Genomic DNA, 19,117 nt, shown 5'->3' with positions numbered 1-19,117 from the left:
TGGTATTTTGTTGGGATTTTGTGGGCTGGATTGTTTTTTGTGATAATTTCATTCACTACTTTTGAAGATACTGAAGGGAAACCCTGTAGCTGTCAAATGGCCTAAGACCCTGTTTTCCCAAGGGAATTACACTTTTTTTTTCTTTTTTTAACTAGTCCTTTAATTACAATCTAGCATATTAAGTTGGATGGCTTGCTTTTAGCTAAAACTTTTTTAAACATGTACTTCTCATGCTGCTGTCTCTGATGGAATAACTTATATTAGCATGGGCAGAAAAATGATGCAGAATAATTTAAGAACCTTTACATGCAAGATAAAAAGGTTTTTAGCGGTGCAAAGCAAAATCTCCACTAGAATTCAAGGTGTTAAAAAGTAATGTTTTCAGCAAGAAAAGCACTTCCAGAAAAAGGGTAGTATGAAAGACAGGGAGCCATCCACACTGTCTTTAGTTAGCTGAAGAGAACTGCATAACACAGGGTAAAATTCTGAGAGCTCAGGAAGTCCAGTGAGGCTTTCTGGTGGTCTACAGCAGTTGTGTCAGTAAGTTCTGTTTCACCAAATGTGGGAATAAACCTTCCCTTGGAAGCCACATTCCTTAGCTAAAGATCCAGTCTGTGACTCAGGAAGGCAGACTGACCAAGGAGCATGTGTGAAAACACTGTTCTTAGAAGATGTTCTCTTCAGAGAGGATTTAATTTCAGGGTGAATGAACACTGGAATAAGTATAGAATAGAGGTTTTTGTCATTACAACTTGGGCATTTTAACACACAAAACTGAAACTTGCATCCTTCACCGGAGTTTTGTTTGGCTATATGAAACCAAAACTTGCAAACTGTGTCACAAGAATGTCCCTGGCAGCCTCCTCATGTTTAGGGGCCAGAACCTCCACCTAACTGCAATAAAGGAAATAGCTTCTTCTGATACTGGATTTGAGGCATGTTTGGTGCAGAAGAAACAATGGAAGTTTGGGTTGAGTTAGAAAATTAGAGCAGAGCTCTCTGCAAAACTAGGTTTGCTTTGTATATGCCAGAGCGTGCAGTGGGCAGGAATTCCTCTTCTTACTCCACAGTAACTTCATGCAGGGTGATTTTTATTCTGTAGAACTCAGGTTTTCCTCCAAGATGTAACATATGCTGTTAGCCTAACCCAGGCTGCTCTTTGGGTATCTGTCAGAGAGGGGGAAGCAGCCTAGAAAGCTAAGAGGGTCTCAGGGGAATGAATGTCTGCTCAGGCTGTTAAGTCAAGGAAGTCTTTCTGCTGTGAAGTTTCAAATTCCTCCTCACTCAGAACAGAACACGTCAAATGATAACCAACAGTAGTTTGTCTGAACTTGCATATTGTCACCAAAAGTGTCTTCAGAGCTGCAATAACAATATCCTTGGAACCCCACAGTTTGTTCTGCAGACCCAGGGTAATTCACCCCCTTGTGAAGGGAAGAAAACAAGAGGCTCTGAAATGATGGGTGACCAGTTTGTCATTTTATGCCATTTTTGTGGTGTTACACGTGCCCTGAGGTCACCAGAAAAAAAGGGCTTCTGTTGCCTTTCTTGTGCTATTGACTGATACTTACGCAGTGACAACAAATATATTTTCTGGGTCAGAAAGAGATGTCTTTGTGTAATGATGGAAACTTGTATTGAGCCAAACAGTAGTCACATTGCTAATGAAATAGATGTTAAGTGAAGCATGAACAATTTTAATTACTTTCATCTAGCACATAGAGGGAATGAACTAATTCTACACTATTTTTCCTAGGGAAAATACTCACTAACATTTGCATCTGTGTATCATATTTATTTTATTTATGTAGCCCTCTTTGTTAATACACACAAATAAAAGTTAAAGGATATTTCCTTTCACATCCCAAGTACACAAAAGCACTGATTTATTGAGCTGAACCTGATTTTGGAAACATCTTTCAGATTAAACTAATTATGCTTTTTTCTCTCTGCAAGCATTACAACCATTTTTAACCCTGCAGTAAACAGTAATAGGACAAGGCAAAAGCCGAACCCTCTGGTAGGCATCAGCTGAGGGGTTAATTTGTTGCTCAAGTTCCATTTAATTGTGCTCCCATGTTGATGTGGTTCACAGAAGGGCTCAACCTGGGCTGGCTGAAAGCTCAGAGCTTTTGTGCAGTTGTAGAGCAGCACACGGAGCCAGCGCTGGGAGATGAGCTCTGCCAGGATGGAAAACTCTGGGCAATCAAGACTTGACTACTATGTCTCTTATGTCCACTGCTATAGTGTAGGTTATTTAGCTGTTTTTCTGCATGCTGGTTTCTTTATTTTAGTGGTACTGTCATTGTATTCTGTTCATACTAAGCTCAGTTTATTTTTACGTTGAATTGTCAATGTAACTCTGAGGTTTTTGGCTCTTTGTAGTTTTCTTTGCTATAAAATAAGCAGATAGCAAAAACATGTTCTTTACCTACAAATGTAATTGTTATATGAACAATTTTAGAGTCATAGGCTTCCAGAATTCTGAATCTCTGAAAACCTAAGTATTTAGAATTAATGTTTATGCTTTTTTCCAGTTCTAGTGAGTTTATATAGCAATATATATAAATATACGTAAGTGTTCTAAATTCTGTGAAGAAAAGCTTGTCTGTGTCCTCCAGTTCCTAGTATCACTCTAAAATGCCTCAAAAGACATTGTGTATTTTACTGACTGGAAATACTGTATGTGACAATGATTATTACTATTCAAATAGGGGTGTAGTGCTTGCACTTCTTAAACTAAGCTTAAACTGCATCTATATGTAGGTTGGGCCATACCTTAAAATGAATATGGACTGTGTTCAGGTACAGGGGAAATGTTTTTTTGTAGTTCCAATATTTATAGGCATTTGAATGTTTTTCTGAAAGTCCCGACTGGAGTTTTGCATTATAGAAAGATTTCTTATATTACGACGTATATCTAAAATGGTGTTACTCTTTTGTGCATACTGTAGATGTGGGAAGTTGATTTAAAATCTATTTGGTATTTGTTAAAATGGGTCTTCTCAAATTGTTTACATGTTTAACTTTTAAATATTTTGATATTTTGGTGTGAGGTGCCTTTCAAGCCTCTTAAAGCATATATCTAAATAAGCTGTCTAGGGGTACAGTTATTGGGCATATGATATTTTTTCTCCCTGGGGGTCAGTGACTCCTATACTTCTGTTATTTCTGCATTTGAAAACTCATCTGTATGATCTCCGTGGTGTTTCAGAGACAGGGGCTCAGTCATTGTCTCTTGAGATGCTTTTTAGGACCCAGCACTGGTGTTTCAGTGCCTTGTGCCACCCTGCAAACATTGCAGGTGCTCTTGTGCCTCCAGAGCACAGCTGCACAGAATTACCATCTTCATCTGAAGTCATTTTGGGCACTTATGGGAAAGCCTAATTAAAGACATGCCTGGGTTTCTCATGTAATTATGCTGCTGTTCAGCACTCTGTGTGTCACTGGTTTGCTAAGTAACCTTTGCACTGATGCTTCTGATCTTTCTCATCCCTACAAGGAAAAAAGATGAAGCAAGGAAGGAATCAAAAATTAAATTTTGGTTAAAAAGTGTGACTGAACAAGAAATATCTTCTTTTGCAAACTTCTAATGAAATCTGTAGAATACAGTTAGAGCTATGCTCAAAATCTGTGAGGATGTCATTTCTGTGTAAAAAAAAAAAATTTATAACCTAATGCTTCAGGAATGTGGCAAGTCTTGAATTGCTATATGTAATAACAAAAAGTCTTATAAAGTTCTATGTAGGGTAATAGCTGCCTCCTAAGGACTTCAGCAGTTGTAGTGAAAAAGAAACACACCTCTGGCAAGGGTAGACAAATCACTATACAGGCTCTCTTTTTTGAAAAGTCCCATCTGCTCAGCTTTTGTTTTCATCTCTGATTCAAATGTTGCAGTTTTTAGAACCTCACAAGTGGGGGACATGATGTGCTCCCATTGCCCTCTTGTGTGTTATGTTTCCAGGGCTCTTGCTGGGTAGACTAAAATGTGCAATGTTATGTGGGGAATGTGTGCCTGAAGGACCCTTCTTCTCTGTAAATTAAAGAAGAGATGTGGGGAGGTTTGGTTTGATATTTGTGTGCTCTCTTTTGTTTCAGAGATCTTTGGTTTTGAAGCACTTGATGGTTAAGTCAAATATTTGATCAGTCCATGGTGCCTGTTCAGTCTTCACAGAAGACATTGTGTGGTTCAGAGAAGGGATTTTCCTACTGACATAAAAGTACCAATTCCTGTGGTTTTATGTCAGTCCTGCTTTAGTGGTGGCTAACTGATCTAATGAAGAATTGTCTTATTAGTAGGAGCTCAGCATCAGCATTTGTATCATTATATGGTGCTCCTCTGTCATAAAAATATTTCTTAGATTACTTAAAATCCTATTGGATTGCACCAGGTAAAGTGAGACAGTATGTGGGAGTAATCATTTTAAGGATAGAGTTCACAAAATCGTTGTAGGTTGTTCTGTTAGAGCAAACAGTTGTCTTCCACTGTTGACTGTGTAACTGCAAGAGTTCTGTTCCTTGGAAATGTGTATTACTGGAGAGAGATGAGATGATAAAGGCTGCCTGCTTTCTCTTGAGTGAAGGAGGGGTAATTCACCAAGAAGTAAGCCAGAAGGCAGCTGGAAATGTAATCAAAATTAAATTACTATTCAATATGTTGCTGTCAAACACGTGGCTTTTCTCAGCTTCCAGGCATATATTTGTGGGACTTTGTCACAGTTTGGCAGACAGGAGTATGAGCCAGTAGTTTTTGTCAGGGTTAAAATTTCTGCTGCTGCTGTCTGGGAGTGCTGTGCTCACAGAAGGGCTCAGCTCGAGGGCAGCCTGGGCTGGTTGAAAGCTCAGAGCTTTTGTGCAGCTGTAGAGCAGTGCAGGGAGCCAGTGTTGGGAGATTCAAGCATGAGGAACTCTGGACAGCCAAGACTTTGTGTCTCTTATGTCCACTGCTATAGTGTGGGACAACTCAGGTATTCTTCTGGATGCTGATTTCCTTATTTTAGCAGTTCTGTCACTGTATTCTGTTCATATGAACCTCAGTTTATGTTAAAGTGCCAGTTGAGGTATTTTTGTGGTTTTTTTTTTTGTTTTCTTTGCTCGAAAGTGAGTAGGTAGTGAGTGTGAAATGCAAGTGGCTCTTCTTGGTAATGGTCAAATAACTATAATAGCAATCCTCTACTGAATCAATACTACCTTTGTCTCTGCTAAATAAATAGAAACCTCTGGTCTTGCACTTGAAAATCAGTACCTGAAAGTGTTAATTTTGCTTCCCTTTAGCACCATGCAAAATGACATTAGCAACCTTGCTGAGGTGTTGGCTGTGCAATTAGCATAAGAAGTGGGAGAAAACACAATGTATCCATGAAAGTAGTATTGTATATTAACTCACTAGTAAATGATTTTTAGAGCCTTGTGCAATTATAGCATAACTCTCAAAGTTCATCCCTCAGGAAGAAAATTGAATTGCCAAATAGATGTAGCTAATATGATCAGTCAGGCACCTCTTTTAGGAAGTGAAATACTAGAGTCAGGGAAACCTGAAGTGGAGCCTGTAGTAAATCTGCACCATTAGAGTCAAAGCTTTTTGGTTCATTCCCTCCCAGGTTCTGATTTCCTGCACTGCATAAATGCCATTTTGCTCCCCAACAAAGTAGCTGTTCCTGTTTCAGGTGGAAGTTTTGAGTGTGCTCCTGGGAATGTGTGAGGAAACAGCATGAATGAGATCAAGCCACATTTGGGATCCTCCAAGGTCCCTCAGCTCCTTCTGGAGCTCTGAAACACACAAAATTCACTACACATCCTTGTGCTACCCCAGGGAAAGTACCATGCAATGTCAGTGTTGTGCCAGGACAGCCCTCACATCTCATTCAAAAACACTAAAAAAGACTAAATCAGGTTTTTAGATCGTAATCAAAAATTGAGCCAAGTGCTGTGCATGATTTTTAGTTGTGTGAATGTAGTGGTAGTAAAGGGTTAAACAAACACATCTTTGATTTCTTCTGAACCTGAGGAGATAAAAGAAGTTGCTGGAAAGAATGAGACTGTGATTCATGCTTCAGACCATGACAGCCAGAGTTAGATCAGGAAACAGATCTCCTTTTTGAAGTAAGGCAGACCTGTACCAAAACACTGAGTTCTTGGCATGGGTGTGACATCTGTTCCTCCCTGATGTGCAGGTCTGTCCTGGACAGTTTCAGCATTATCCCTTTTCCTGAAGGTTGCTTGTGGTAGCAAACTCGAGAGGAATATGAACCAATGTACACTGTCTCTGGTTTTTCTGTCCTAAACTAAAGCTTTAAACCAAATATCTGCAAATCATAGTGCAGTGCAGATGAGCTGGAATTATTTCACTGCTTTCCTTTCCATCTGAGCTCTGCTGAAATTGCTGTTGCTATAGCAAAGATCTTGTGTTTCCTTTGTTGACACAGGCTGCAAACATGTTTTTAACATTAAATATACATCTCATTGAAATGCATTTTTTATAGTTCTTGCTGATTACTTATACCTTATAATAAGAATTATTTTTCTTCTATAGGGTTCCATAAACATCAGTGGACTTTTAGTCAGTATCTACACTGTGATAATAAAGATGTGATCACCTCAACAGGGTTGTACTGGAATATATAAACCTTTTATTAATAACAGTAAAGGACCTTACAGCAGGATCCTCTGTGGATGTCAGGATACACAAACTGTTAATTGTCCTTTAAAATAAATTTAACACCTGTAATTAAAGAGCAAAAAAGAATTTGCCTTCCTAATGTATTATGGTATTGTCCTTGATTTAGGCAGGACTAAGGACACTTCATGATATTGGCCCAGAAATACGCCGAGCTATATCCTGTGACTTGCAAGATGATGAACCAGAGGAAAACAATCCAGAGGAGGAGGAAGATGTATATAAAGTAATGTCAGAACAAAACCATGTGAATTGTTTTTTGTATAATATGAGAGTAAAGAATGACCTTATCCTTGAATATGAAATAATATAATAATAATACTTTAAAGCCTCTCAAATCAGAAAATATAAATATTTTATAAATAAGTATATTTTGTGTATAAATCTATAAAAAGGGTTAGTATCAGGACAATTGTATTTCTTCATAAATTTAGGAAGCAGTTCCTACAGGGTGGTTCTCCTGCCCCTAATTGTTTCTCATTAATTCTGATTTTTTCCTTAAGCAAATCCTAATAAAAGGTATGAACCTTGCTATTTTAGATTTTGATAGTGGCAAGGTTTAAACTGGTTTTAACTTCTGCAGTGGTATATAGGAAAAAGAGAATGAAATTCTCTGCAGCCAAACCACAACAGACACAGAGCTGCGTATTTTAAAATTAATGCATGGAATTACATAGAGGTCAACTAAATATAAACACCATTTCCAATCCCTTGAGGGATATCAATAAGAATCAATCAGAAAAAATATTCATTTTCCTCTTTATGCTATTTAGTCCTAAATGGTGAGCACATAAAGTTGGTGCTCTAATCAGAGGCAGTCTCCAAACCATTTGTCAGCCAGCAAGAAAACTTTTTTTTCCCAAGCATTTCAGAAGAAGCAGATGTAAAATCATGCTTCTGCAGGAAGTATGGCAGAAGCCCCATAGCTTGCTACTGTCCTTTGCAAAAAGGAGGATGTGGCACTGGAGGCAGTGCCCCAGCTGCCATCAGTAGAAGCATTTCTCTGCCAACCATCATTGCCTCCTGTCTTCTCTAGATTGAGCTGCAAGACAGACTGCTGTCATCCAGGAGCCAGCCCTGGCTAGACAGGGAGGCCACCTAACCTGGGTCAGGTGTCCAAGAGAGCTGCATGTCACAGTCAGCACTTCATCCTCTCTCACCATCCATTACACTCCCAGGGCTGATAAAGAGGAACTCCTCTTTCTTGTACCTCTGAGAGAAGAAAGAATGGAAGCACTGGAGCTGAATGTTCCCTACCTGAGATTTGCTTGCAAGCTGTTGCATGGCACTCCATCCTGTCTGAGTGACGCCTGTTGCAAACTGCTGCTCCGGGAGAGCAGGAGAGAATTCCACCAAAGCCTTCCCAAAAATTAAGCAAACACATCTGTTTTCTGAGGAACTTGGTGCATGTTCATGTATGGGAATCTGGGTTTCTCCCACGTAATAAGATGGGGAGAAAGCTGGATATGTCACTTTCAGTTGTGTGGAAAAGAATAATGGTCACAGCATACTGTTGATTTGACTCCGAAATACAATATTGTCATCACCACAATCACATCTCTGTCACTTCAGGAGATCCCATCTGAAGCATCATAAAATTAGAAAGAAAAATCACAGGTTATTTGAATTGCTACTTTTCTATGCATGTAGGAGAGAAAAGTAAGTTGTCACTGTCAAAAGTATGCTCTGTAAAGGTGTCTGATATAATTTTTTCTTTCTCTTCCCCTGAAACAGAGGAATGGTGCCCTCTTTGGCAACCACGTAAACCATATTAGCAGTGACAGACGAGATTCATTTCAGCAAATCAACACCACACACCGTCCCTTACATGTCCAGCGGCCTTCAATTCCCTCTGCAAGCGATACTGAGAAAAACATGTATCACCAGTCAGGAAACTCTGTGTACCACAACCATCATCATCATCACAACTCAGTAGGAAAGCACGTTCCAAACTCAACAAATGCCAATCTCAACAATGCCAACGTGTCCAAAGTCCATGGAAAACACACAAGTTTTGGAAATCGTGAGCACAGATCTGAAAATGGTTACCGTTCTCACTCCAGGACTGACCATGAGAAGCGTAGAAGGCCAAGCAGTAGGAGGTAAACTTACAAATATGTCTTTCCTTTTAAACAAATTTATAAATACACTTAAGCTAAGTGAAATTAATTTGAATCTTCATTTCTGTTGCCTACCGATATATGAACTGTATTTAAAATCTAGTTCTGATGTATCAAACTGATGCATAAAACTTCACAAGGGTTGAAAAGTAGCAGTTTTCCTTAAAGTGAAATCATTGGTTACAACACAGACATTGTAATCACCAAAGAATTTCTCTAAATGTCTTGTTTTTAAAATATTTTTCTCATTTTCATGGCTTACCTGGATAGAACACGCTACTATGAAACATATATTAGGTGAGTTGATGTTGTTCTGACATAATTGAAGAGGGCAGAGGAGTTTTTCTTCTTTTTTTTTTCTCCTTCCCTTTTCCTTTTCTAAATTAACTGTACAACAATGCACATGCTTGGAAACTGAAGTGACAATTTTTAAGTCAAATTTTTCACTGCCTATTCTAAAAGGATAAATTCTGGTAAAGCTGAAAATTATTTAAGGCCTTGAAAAGTCCAGGCAGGTTGCTGAAGTTTTCAACAGGCTAAAGATCACACCAGATTGTAGCCCTTGTTAAAAATTGACTTGCCAAGACTGGAAAAACCACTGGTGTTAGCTTTGACAAATGTTAATGTGTGCAGTTCCTTTTATAGGGGACCCAAAATCTTTCCTGGTCTTATGTCTGAATATTTTCTAAGACAACTTTTAAAATATAGGATTTATTGCTTTAATTGAAGTGCATTGGTAAATGGATGTTTGTGATGGTTTTAATGCCTAGAGTTGCATATCCATTTCAGATTTCTTTTTAATACCTCAGTGAGAACTTATTATTTGAGCCATTTGGCAAACTTCAGGCATTTGACAAAGGTTGTGTTTTCACAAATGATTGAATGTATGTAGTGTAAAAAATTGTCTTAAATGTATTTGACTTCACTCAGCATCCTCTTATTAATTGTTATCCTATTTCTACCATAAGAAAATAAAGGAAGGTCATCTTTAAGAAACAGATAATTCATGTTCTGAACTGCAGTGCTCTGCACTACTCTAACACCACATTCTGAACTAGACAGTTGTTAATACTTCTCTTTTTTTTCCCCCCCACTTTGAAGCACATTAAAAGAACTGTGTATAAAATAAGCAATGTGTAATTGATATAAATAGAAAAAACTCTGTTTGTTTGCTCCTTACAGATCTGACACTGGTGATGGGCGCCGACCTACGATTCGCCGTGAAGAACATGAAGTCCAAGACTATTGCAATGATGATCATTATTTGGGAGAGCAGGAGTATTATAGTGGAGAAGAATATTATGAGGATGACAGTATGTTGTCAGGAAATAGGTGAGGTTATTTGTTAAATAAAAATATTTGTTAAATAAATAACGTGCAAAAATATTTCAATATTTTAGGCACATACATGTAAAGGCTTCACTAACAGACTCACGCTGCAAATTCTCTAATGAAATTAATACCCACAACTACTGAAATGTGAAATGATGAGTAGGAATAGAGAGATGGAATGTTTCCCTTCTGCTGAATAAATTCAGTAGCATCTCAAAAATAATCTCCACTTCTAACCATATTTTTTTTTAGTTTCAAGTCCAGCCCAGAAGCAGGGGAATTTTATCTTAGATCCATAAGTGCTCATGCTCAAGTGCCAGACATGCTTAATTCTCCTCCTCCTTCTCCCCTTATACAGACTACATTCACCAGCTGAATTCTGGCAAGATTGGCACCCTAATCTGCATCTTCTTGGTTTGCATAAAAGCTGAGATTGGTATGCAAGCTAAATCTTACAGAATTCTGAGGTCACTGATCTTTTTGGTCTTACAGCTAGCAACAAGTACCACCCTTCCAAGATTTGAGTTTAAACATGAGAAGTATCCAGAATGTAAAAGGCTTAAATCCATTCTGAGCTTCTGTGCTTCTGCACCTTATCCAGGTTCTCAAGACAGCATGGCAAGAGCAGAATAGAGTATTTGTTTTGTTCTTGTAAGCAGTGTGCAACTGAGGTCTTACACTTTTGCCTGTACTGGTAAGAATAAATTAATCCAAAATACAATTTGATAAAAATTTCACCTGAGAATTGGCTGTGTAGCTGTACTACTACAAAAGTATTTGCCCACTGTCTCAAAGTCGTAGAGAAACGGGATTGTAAATTTGAGTCATGCAATTACAGCATGTGGTGTTTAATTGTCTTGCTGGAGAAAGAGCAGACTTGAAAATCTTTTAGAAGGAAACTAATAAATCCATTTACAAAAAATCACTGAAAGAATATTTTTTAAATTGTATTTTAATGCAGGCATAGATATGATTACCACTGTAGATATCACTGCCATGACTCAGATTTTGAGAGACCAAAAGGTTACCATCACCCACATGGGTTTTTTGAGGAAGATGATTCACAGATCTGTTATGATACAAAAAGATCTCCTAGGAGACGGCTGCTACCTCCAACACCACCACGTAAGTACATTAAGGACAATTTGTTTGCAAATCTGAAATAATTTAAATGCATTCAGATAGATTTCAGTTTAAAAAGGCTTTTTTCAAACTTGGATTTTTAAGTATCTTGTTTCAGATTCACATTGGTCTTTTGTTCTTGGGAACAATTCTTAAAATTCTGTGTTTCTTCTGAGGAGAAAATGTTTCAATTTATAGGTAGAATTAGCATTGTCAACAGATATTTTTTCCTATTTCTTTAATTTTCATTTCTTCTCTTCCTTAGATCTTTCCCTTGGTTTTTCCTTATCTCAAGAACAATTTTGCTTTATCTGCATTTCTACAGGCTGTCATGCTTATCTTGTAATTCTGTCTTGGTATGTTCCAGGCCATACTGCAGAGATTAGCAGAGCTAATCCTCTGGTGAAACTAGTCACAGACTCAAAATTCTTGGATTTTGGTCTTTGACCTCTGACACTTCACAGAGAGGAAGTATTTGGGGTGGCACTTGAAGTGCAAAAGCAACTTCTTTTTAAGGCTTTTTCTTGTCTCAGAGATTCTCAAGTGTATTGAGATCATTATATATCTGAGGTACAAACTGTTTAAAGCTACAGAAAGCTGTAGTAAAGGGCAGCAGCAAAATATATTATTATATAATAAGCATACCATTCTCCAGCAATACTGGCAATATTGGATCCACACTTTTGGCACTGAACTCCTTAAGACCCTCTGCTGTTTGGCTTCCTGACCTCAAGGGGCACAGGGGTAAAAACCAGAATGAGTCTTGCACCACAGAGAGTAAATAACTCAGAAGAACAATAGTGTAGCATCCAGAAAGCTGCTGGCTGTCTTTCAGTAGCAGAAGGGAAAGATAATCAGATGAAGGAGAGACTGTGAAAGGACACCCCTGCGCATTCTACAAGCTTTTCTGATAGCAGAGGAATTTTAAGTCAAAGAAATAGATGCTTTGCATATCGATTCCATAGATTGCAGGAGAAAAACTTTCATATAAAAATTGTCTTGGGTCTGTCCATGAAAGTGTTTTGAGTGGAGGGTTGAAGGTTTCCTCTAATTGCAGTCTGGGAGATAAAGTTTTAATGACAACGTTGATAAAGTTTAATGATAAAGTTTTAAGTGTTTGGCAGTTATTTACTTAGAGGAAGTTACACTTTTCATCTCAGAGTAGATTAGATAAAGGTACTAGATAAGAGAGTATTTGATATCCTAGGATAAGAGGACCTAGTTCTGATCTATGTTGCATAAAGGTAATGAGGAAGTCCTTGACTTCGACCAGTGTAATGTCACAAGAGCAATCAGTGTCATACCTCCTGACATAGCTCTTTTCCTGAATATTAATAAAGGGTTGAGAAATTTTAGCAGCTCAGTATCTGACACACGTGCTTCCCATCATTCTGCAGGCTTTCAACAAGTCCAGCTGAAACATTTCCCCATCAGCCAAGCATCTTGATTAAGTTTTTCCTTTCCATCATGAATAACAGTGCACATAACAGCAGAGACCACGGCCAATCACTGTCCTGAACAACAGAATGAACACCAGGAACTGACAACCAGAGTTGACTTGGATATGATTTTACATATTGCACATTCCAGGAACTGGGAGTTTCATATTTCCTTTGGGAAGTCTGGTTCATTAGCATAAAGAGCTTGAAACCATAGGGGAGAAAGGAGAAATTCACAGCAGTTTATGGCAAAACTCTGCAGTTGAGTGTTTGAACCAGTCAGCTGCATCACATGAGCTTGTTTTCTGAAACAGCTGCTTCAAATTCTGTCATGTTAGGTTGCCTCTATGATTTCTACCTAGGACTACCTAGGATTTCTAATCCTACCTAGGATCTCTGCCTTTTGCTTATATGATTAATCTAGCCTTTATCTTATAGCCAGCTGCTTGCTTCTGTTTGCACAACTTGTTTCTTTCTGGAGGATCTGTTTTTATTTGTATCATAGTTCACTCACACTGGAATTCTGGAAATAATAGGCTTTGAGGAAAAAGATGTTGTTTTTCTAATGAATTATGGTTTCCCCGTAGCACACAGACGATCTTCCTTTAACTTCGAATGCCTCCGCCGACAAAGTAGCCAAGATGACATCCCACTCTCTCCTAATTTCCACCATCGCACGGCTTTGCCACTTCACTTAATGCAGCAGCAGGTAAACAAACTCTTCCTTAACTAACACTGAGTTACATCTCCCCAGCCTCTGCACTGCACTCCCGACTTTCACTGTTGTTTGAAGCAGTTCTGATGTATTTGTTACTGGAGAAAAAGCTTCTCGAATACTGACCTTGCACAAAACACTGGGAATGAGTAGCCTGCCCCTTGGGCTGTCTGTGTCCTCAAATAGTCAGGATGCCCTAAGGAATTTTGACCAGGACTGCATTATACAGCAGCTGTGTATTAATCTTTGCTTATCTCAACTCCATTTGTGACAATTTTCAAGTACAGCATACACACCTTTCTGAGGGTCATGCCCAGCTTGGAAAATGCTGAAAGCTTCCTATCCTCTATCCTGTCCTGGACAGAAGGAATGTTTCTATACTTTGCTTTCTTTAATATGTTTTTATAAGCAAAATGATTTTGTGATATGAGCAAAATGGAAAAAAATGCCATTTTATCCTGTCAGTTTACCAATTTCAGTCCTGTTCCTCTCTTAAATGGCTACTACCCATCAGAAATGTTAGCTTTGTGTCACTGCTGCCTGAGAAGTTGGTTTGAACTAACTGCTGGAGTGAGAAATGAGTATGACTGATCATTTGAAACCACTAACTTCTAAAACCCTTCCCTTTCCCAGGTGATGGCCGTTGCAGGCCTGGATTCCAGCAAGGCTCACAAACATTCCCCGAGTCGCTCCACGCGTTCCTGGGCCACCCCGCCTGCCACCCCTCCCAGCAGGGACCGCAGCCCCTACTACACCCCCCTGATCCAGGTGGACAGGGCTGACTCCACGGAGCACATGAATGGCAGCCTGCCTTCCCTGCACAGGAGCTCGTGGTACACGGATGACCCTGACATTTCCTACCGAACATTCACACCAGCCAACCTGACTGTCCCCAATGACTTCAGGCATAAACACAGCGACAAGCAGAGGAGTGCAGACAGTCTGGTGGAAGCGGTGAGTGTTGCAGGAACCTCTGAAGGGGCCAAGGGCATCTGTGCAGTTTTTGTGTTAACTTTTAAAAGCATGTAATTCAGTTCACATCAGCTCTCTGAAAATGCGTTTTCAGTTTTAGAGCCCCAAACTGGTTTTAGGTAAGGATGGGAACTTAAAGTTGTGTAGTCGAGGATTTCTACCAAATCCAAGTCATCACATCAGTGAGAGATTAATCTGAGAACTAAAGATTATTCAGAATTTTGAAATTTAAGTTTTCTGTATGAGGATCAGTTCTGAAGTATCCTTCCTGAACAGCAATGAGGAAGAGATGATGTATATGCCTGTTCTCTCTGTTGTTTCTATAGAAATAAATGCCTATTTTTGCAGTAATCTGAATAAAAGATCAAAACCTCTATGAATCAGTTGTACTTAAATGCAGAGAGGAGAATAACAACTGCAAGGATTGATTTGTAGGTGTACTAAAGAATGTTAAGAATTCCCTTTTATATTAAGATTTGAAGGTAAAGCTTGTACAGCCCTTCTGAATCATAGTTACTGTTGTAGCTTTCATCTGTCACTTCCTTTCCATTGCTGTGAGTTAACAACACATTTTGTTATGTTTTTGCAAATGAGAGTTCAACATCTTTTAATCACATACTCTAAAGTACTGACAACATATAGAATTCTGTATTTCAGGGAATTTTTCTAATTGCACCATCTGAGATGTATCAATTGTTGTCTTTAGTGTATCAGCCTGATGATTGATGTATATCAAGGACCACTGCCAAATTTCTAAGGAGAAGTGTCAGATGCACTGCAGCAGCACTTACATTATCACACATCATGGTGTGCTTTGGAGATTTTGATTGTTGATTGAATTGTTCTTTACCTGCACAGTTTGGCTGTGGGTTTCTCTAGTGATTCAGCATGGGGTTTCTAGTGTTTTCCACAAATACGAAATGTTGTGGTCTGTCTGTTTTTCTGCAATTCCACTGAAATTCTCTCTCCCCTTCTTTTGCCAGGTACTTATATCTGAAGGCCTGGGAAGGTATGCAAAGGACCCTAAATTTGTTTCGGCTACAAAACACGAGATTGCTGATGCGTGTGACATGACTATTGATGAGATGGAGAGTGCAGCAAGTAACCTTCTCAATGGAAATATCAGCAATGGGACCAACGGGGATATGTTTCCGATTTTAAGCAGACAGGATTATGAACTTCAAGATTTTGGTCCTGGCTACAGCGACGAAGAACCAGAACCAGGACGATACGAAGAAGACTTAGCTGATGAAATGATATGCATTACAAGCTTATAGTATTTAGCAAGGAAAATGTTCTAATAACAGAAAAAGTGCCTCATAATTTCAAGATGCTAGGCACTAGCTGGAGTGAATAACCAATCCAAGTTTTGTATGAGTGATGTCACACCTCAAGGAAGCCATAATTAATAAATTTATTATCTCCAGGTTGCCGAAATGTGATCAGAGCTGCGGTAGGTCAAGTTTCCTCCCACAGAATCTTCAGTTCCTCCGTAGGAACAAGGTTATTTTGAAACCAAGCAGATTGTGACAATCAGTTTTTTGAGGGCTAGAGCAGGATTCTGAGGTGTAATATCTTGCCTGTCTTTCAACCTTGTGCTGCTGTCCTTCCTAGTAGAGCAGGATTTTGTCAGTGGAAATGTCTGTATAGGTCTGGCACAGAATTGTGTGGGAAACAGCAACATGAGATGAGTGATGACAACCAATAATGTCATTACCTCAGTGCTCAAGAGCATATCAGCTACCCATTGCATATCCATTCTAACATTGTTTTTAAACTTGCCTCCTGGTTTCTTTTCTTAATGCTCTTCTAAAATACACTTTGTCATGCTCTACCTGTTAGAGATCGTTGGAAAAAGAAGTTATATAAAGAATAATCCGTCATATGTAACATCAGTTTACATAGGAAAATATCGTTCAGATGGTCTGTTTTATGACTATCACGTTAAGGGCAAAATATACTGGAATAATTGCATTCTTACTAATGCACTTGCAACCAGGTTATAGTAGAATTAGATAAGATAGTTTGCTAAAAATTATATAGTAGAAAATATTGTAAATTAATTGTAATATACAATGATTTGTATTTGTAAAGAGATGTTCTATATTTTGTAATTATTGTACCGTAATTGAACTGCAGCAATATTTATGGACCCTAATTATTGTAACTCTCCACAGAATTCTAGATAGAAGTATTTTTACTTGGAATATATAGATCTATAGCATAAATATTTAAATAGAGCCACCTCTCAGTGTAAATCTCTTTTTGGGATAAAGTGTCAAGTTTGAACTTGGCAACAGAACAGATTTTTTTTTTTTTTTAATAATTGAGTCAAAAGAATCTCTCTGCGTAAGGGATGCACCATTGACTACTTACAGTCTTATACTTGGAAAGGTAAAAAAATTTAAAGTAATTCCAACTTTGGGTGGTTTTTTTCTCTTTGTGTTTTTGTTGGTGTTTTTTTGGTTTGGTTTTTTTTTTACTGAAAAGTAAGATCTAATTTTATTTTTTTAGTAATCCCATGCAAAAAAACCAAAACCCAAAAACCTTGACACGTTCATGCCAGGGTATTCTTGAGGCAGTTAGTTTTGACAGAGTTTAATACCTGCATAACCTAATTTGACCCAGGAGACATCTTGGGCAGAAACTACTTCACAGGTAAATGAAAATGCTTTACTTCAGTACTACCTTCTCTGCTTGGAAAGAGAAGAAATATGATAATATGATTCTACACAGAACCAAAAACCTCGATATAAAAACAATTTTATTGCCTCTACCTTTCTGTTGTTCTATGTGTACTCTTTCAAAGATTTATTTTTATGCAATCAAGAGAGGGCTTCGATATTGTTCACAATGCAGTAAAACCCTGAAATGTCTTTGAGGCTGAAATGACCTTGGAGGATAATTAAAACACTCTGAAAGCTACTGTCTATTTTGTTAGCACTGGATAACAATGACTTGTTCTAACAAGTTATCTTATCAGGTTTTACCTGTAGTTCATATGCTAGATAGCAATCCAGTTCACATTTTTACAAATGTGATGTTTAAAACATGTCAATAAACATTTTGTACATAATGACAGTTTCCTATGAATAGCTTACAGACTTCCTCTGAAATCATTCTTATTTCAAATGCCAGGATAAGAACTTAAAGGTTTGTAAATTATTTCTTGACCTACATCATTTTGTATTAAAACAAATGCAAAATGTTCTTCAAAATAAAACTGTGTAATAATTTTATTATACTTGGGAGTCCTTTTACTAATAATTTTTCACCAAGAAGCTCCAAAGCTCAAATTCACTTTGCAATGTTTGAAGAATGGGAGGGAATGTGTGGAATATGGTCTCAGTCTAGAGTATCACATCATGCAAGTCTTTTATGAATGGTTGTTGTTAACCACAGAGAAATAAAGCGATTAGAGTATTCATGTGCAAAAGGGATTACTACCCTAGATCCAGCTCTATTGAAACTATCTATCTATGGACAATTTGACTAAAATACCCTAAAACAGCTAAATAAATTTTCCATGCTGTCTTGGGAAGCTCTTGGGTAGGTTACCCAGCAAGAGTCACTTTGTTGCACTTTCCCAGTTTATAGGAAACAAAATCTGAGAGGCCAAAATGGAGCTTTCTGGCTATGACGTCATGAAATACATCATAGAAAATATGAAATAACAACGAGGAGTTTTCAAAGTTCTACCTACTGTGGTAAACCTACTTCTGAAAATCACCTTTAAGGCAACTGAAGTTAAACTCAAAAAAAAAAAAAAAAAAAAACAAGGAAGAAAACAATCTCAGTCCTGTATTTTGTCCAGCATAGACATTTGATAGCACATCAGCTTTGGCAGACTGAGCAGTGACAGGGGTTTTCAATTAATGATTTCTCCAAGGAGACAGAAAACCATATGCTGACCTCACTGTGTTTTCCTGCTGTTTGCGCTTAGCCTTAAATAGTCTGATGAGAGACTCTTTAAGGTAGATAAGCTATTTTATGAGAGAACTGTTTGCAAAAATAAGCAATGAAGAAATTTAGTTACAGGCCATGTTCTATGTAGTTACTGGTTTAGGGATGAACATGAATATAGATTCAAAGAATACCTGTTTGGTTTTACTACAGAAAGATGTGGTAATTAAATGGTAGTTGGCATCCTTAAAATACTACCAATCATAGTAGTTACTTTTTATGAAAACCCTAGAAGTTCTTTGAACAATTTAAACATCATTTATGAGATTCCAAATTTTTTCATATATGTATGTAATGAGAGAAAATACTAGTAAAGAATTAAGCACTGGTAAGTAATCTATGGTGGAGTAAATTCACTGAAAAATGAATCTATAAAATATACTCACATTTGAACAGTGTCTTTTTTTGGAGCTTGGACGACAGAAGAATTAAGAGTAAAAATTATAATAGTTTAATTAGATAAGCTTTTATTCCCCCTCTTCATTTTAACTATAATATAAAAAGTATTTAATTATTTTTATTATTTAATATTATCAATGCTATATCTATATTTTATATTAATTATATATTTATACTTTTATTATTCCTCAAAATGTGTCTCTATGTTTTTTTTATAGAAAATGCATATTCCAAGCCCACTTTTCCAGTGTGCCTAATTTGGTTGCAGACCAATTGAAAGCAGACACTTAGAAAAGATTTTAAGGTTGTGGTGTACAAAATTTTACGTGAATTAAATACAAAGCAATTTTTACAATAGTGCTATTTTCTGCTGCTTTTA

General features: G+C 37.7%; 1 protein-coding gene across 13 annotated transcripts in view; it reads left to right on the top strand.

Moving 5' to 3' along the window:
• CACNA1D (calcium voltage-gated channel subunit alpha1 D) overlaps nt 1-17,620 on the top strand; it is a 165,991-nt gene extending 148,371 nt beyond the window's left edge. For 11 of the 13 annotated variants that reach the window (XM_085072745.1, XM_085072735.1, XM_085072738.1 and 8 more), the window contains 8 exons: nt 6,786-6,902; nt 8,411-8,778; nt 9,067-9,093; nt 9,979-10,128; nt 11,090-11,253; nt 13,277-13,398; nt 14,038-14,358; nt 15,360-17,620. In XM_085072745.1, the coding sequence (XP_084928871.1) occupies nt 6,786-6,902; nt 8,411-8,778; nt 9,067-9,093; nt 9,979-10,128; nt 11,090-11,253; nt 13,277-13,398; nt 14,038-14,358; nt 15,360-15,653 (1,563 nt within the window). In that variant the 3' untranslated portion in view covers nt 15,654-17,620. The remainder of the gene's footprint in view (nt 1-6,785; nt 6,903-8,410; nt 8,779-9,066; nt 9,094-9,978; nt 10,129-11,089; nt 11,254-13,276; nt 13,399-14,037; nt 14,359-15,359) is intronic. The other 2 variants (XM_085072741.1, XM_085072737.1) reach the window with 2 other exon arrangements.
• Nucleotides 17,621-19,117: the final 1,497 nt, after the last annotated feature.

Source organism: Lichenostomus cassidix, chromosome 12, assembly GCF_008360975.1.
Source record: "Lichenostomus cassidix isolate B80296 chromosome 12, HeHo_3.0, whole genome shotgun sequence".
NCBI lineage: Eukaryota > Metazoa > Chordata > Aves > Passeriformes > Meliphagidae > Lichenostomus > Lichenostomus cassidix.
This window is presented reverse-complemented; position numbering and strand designations above follow the sequence as displayed.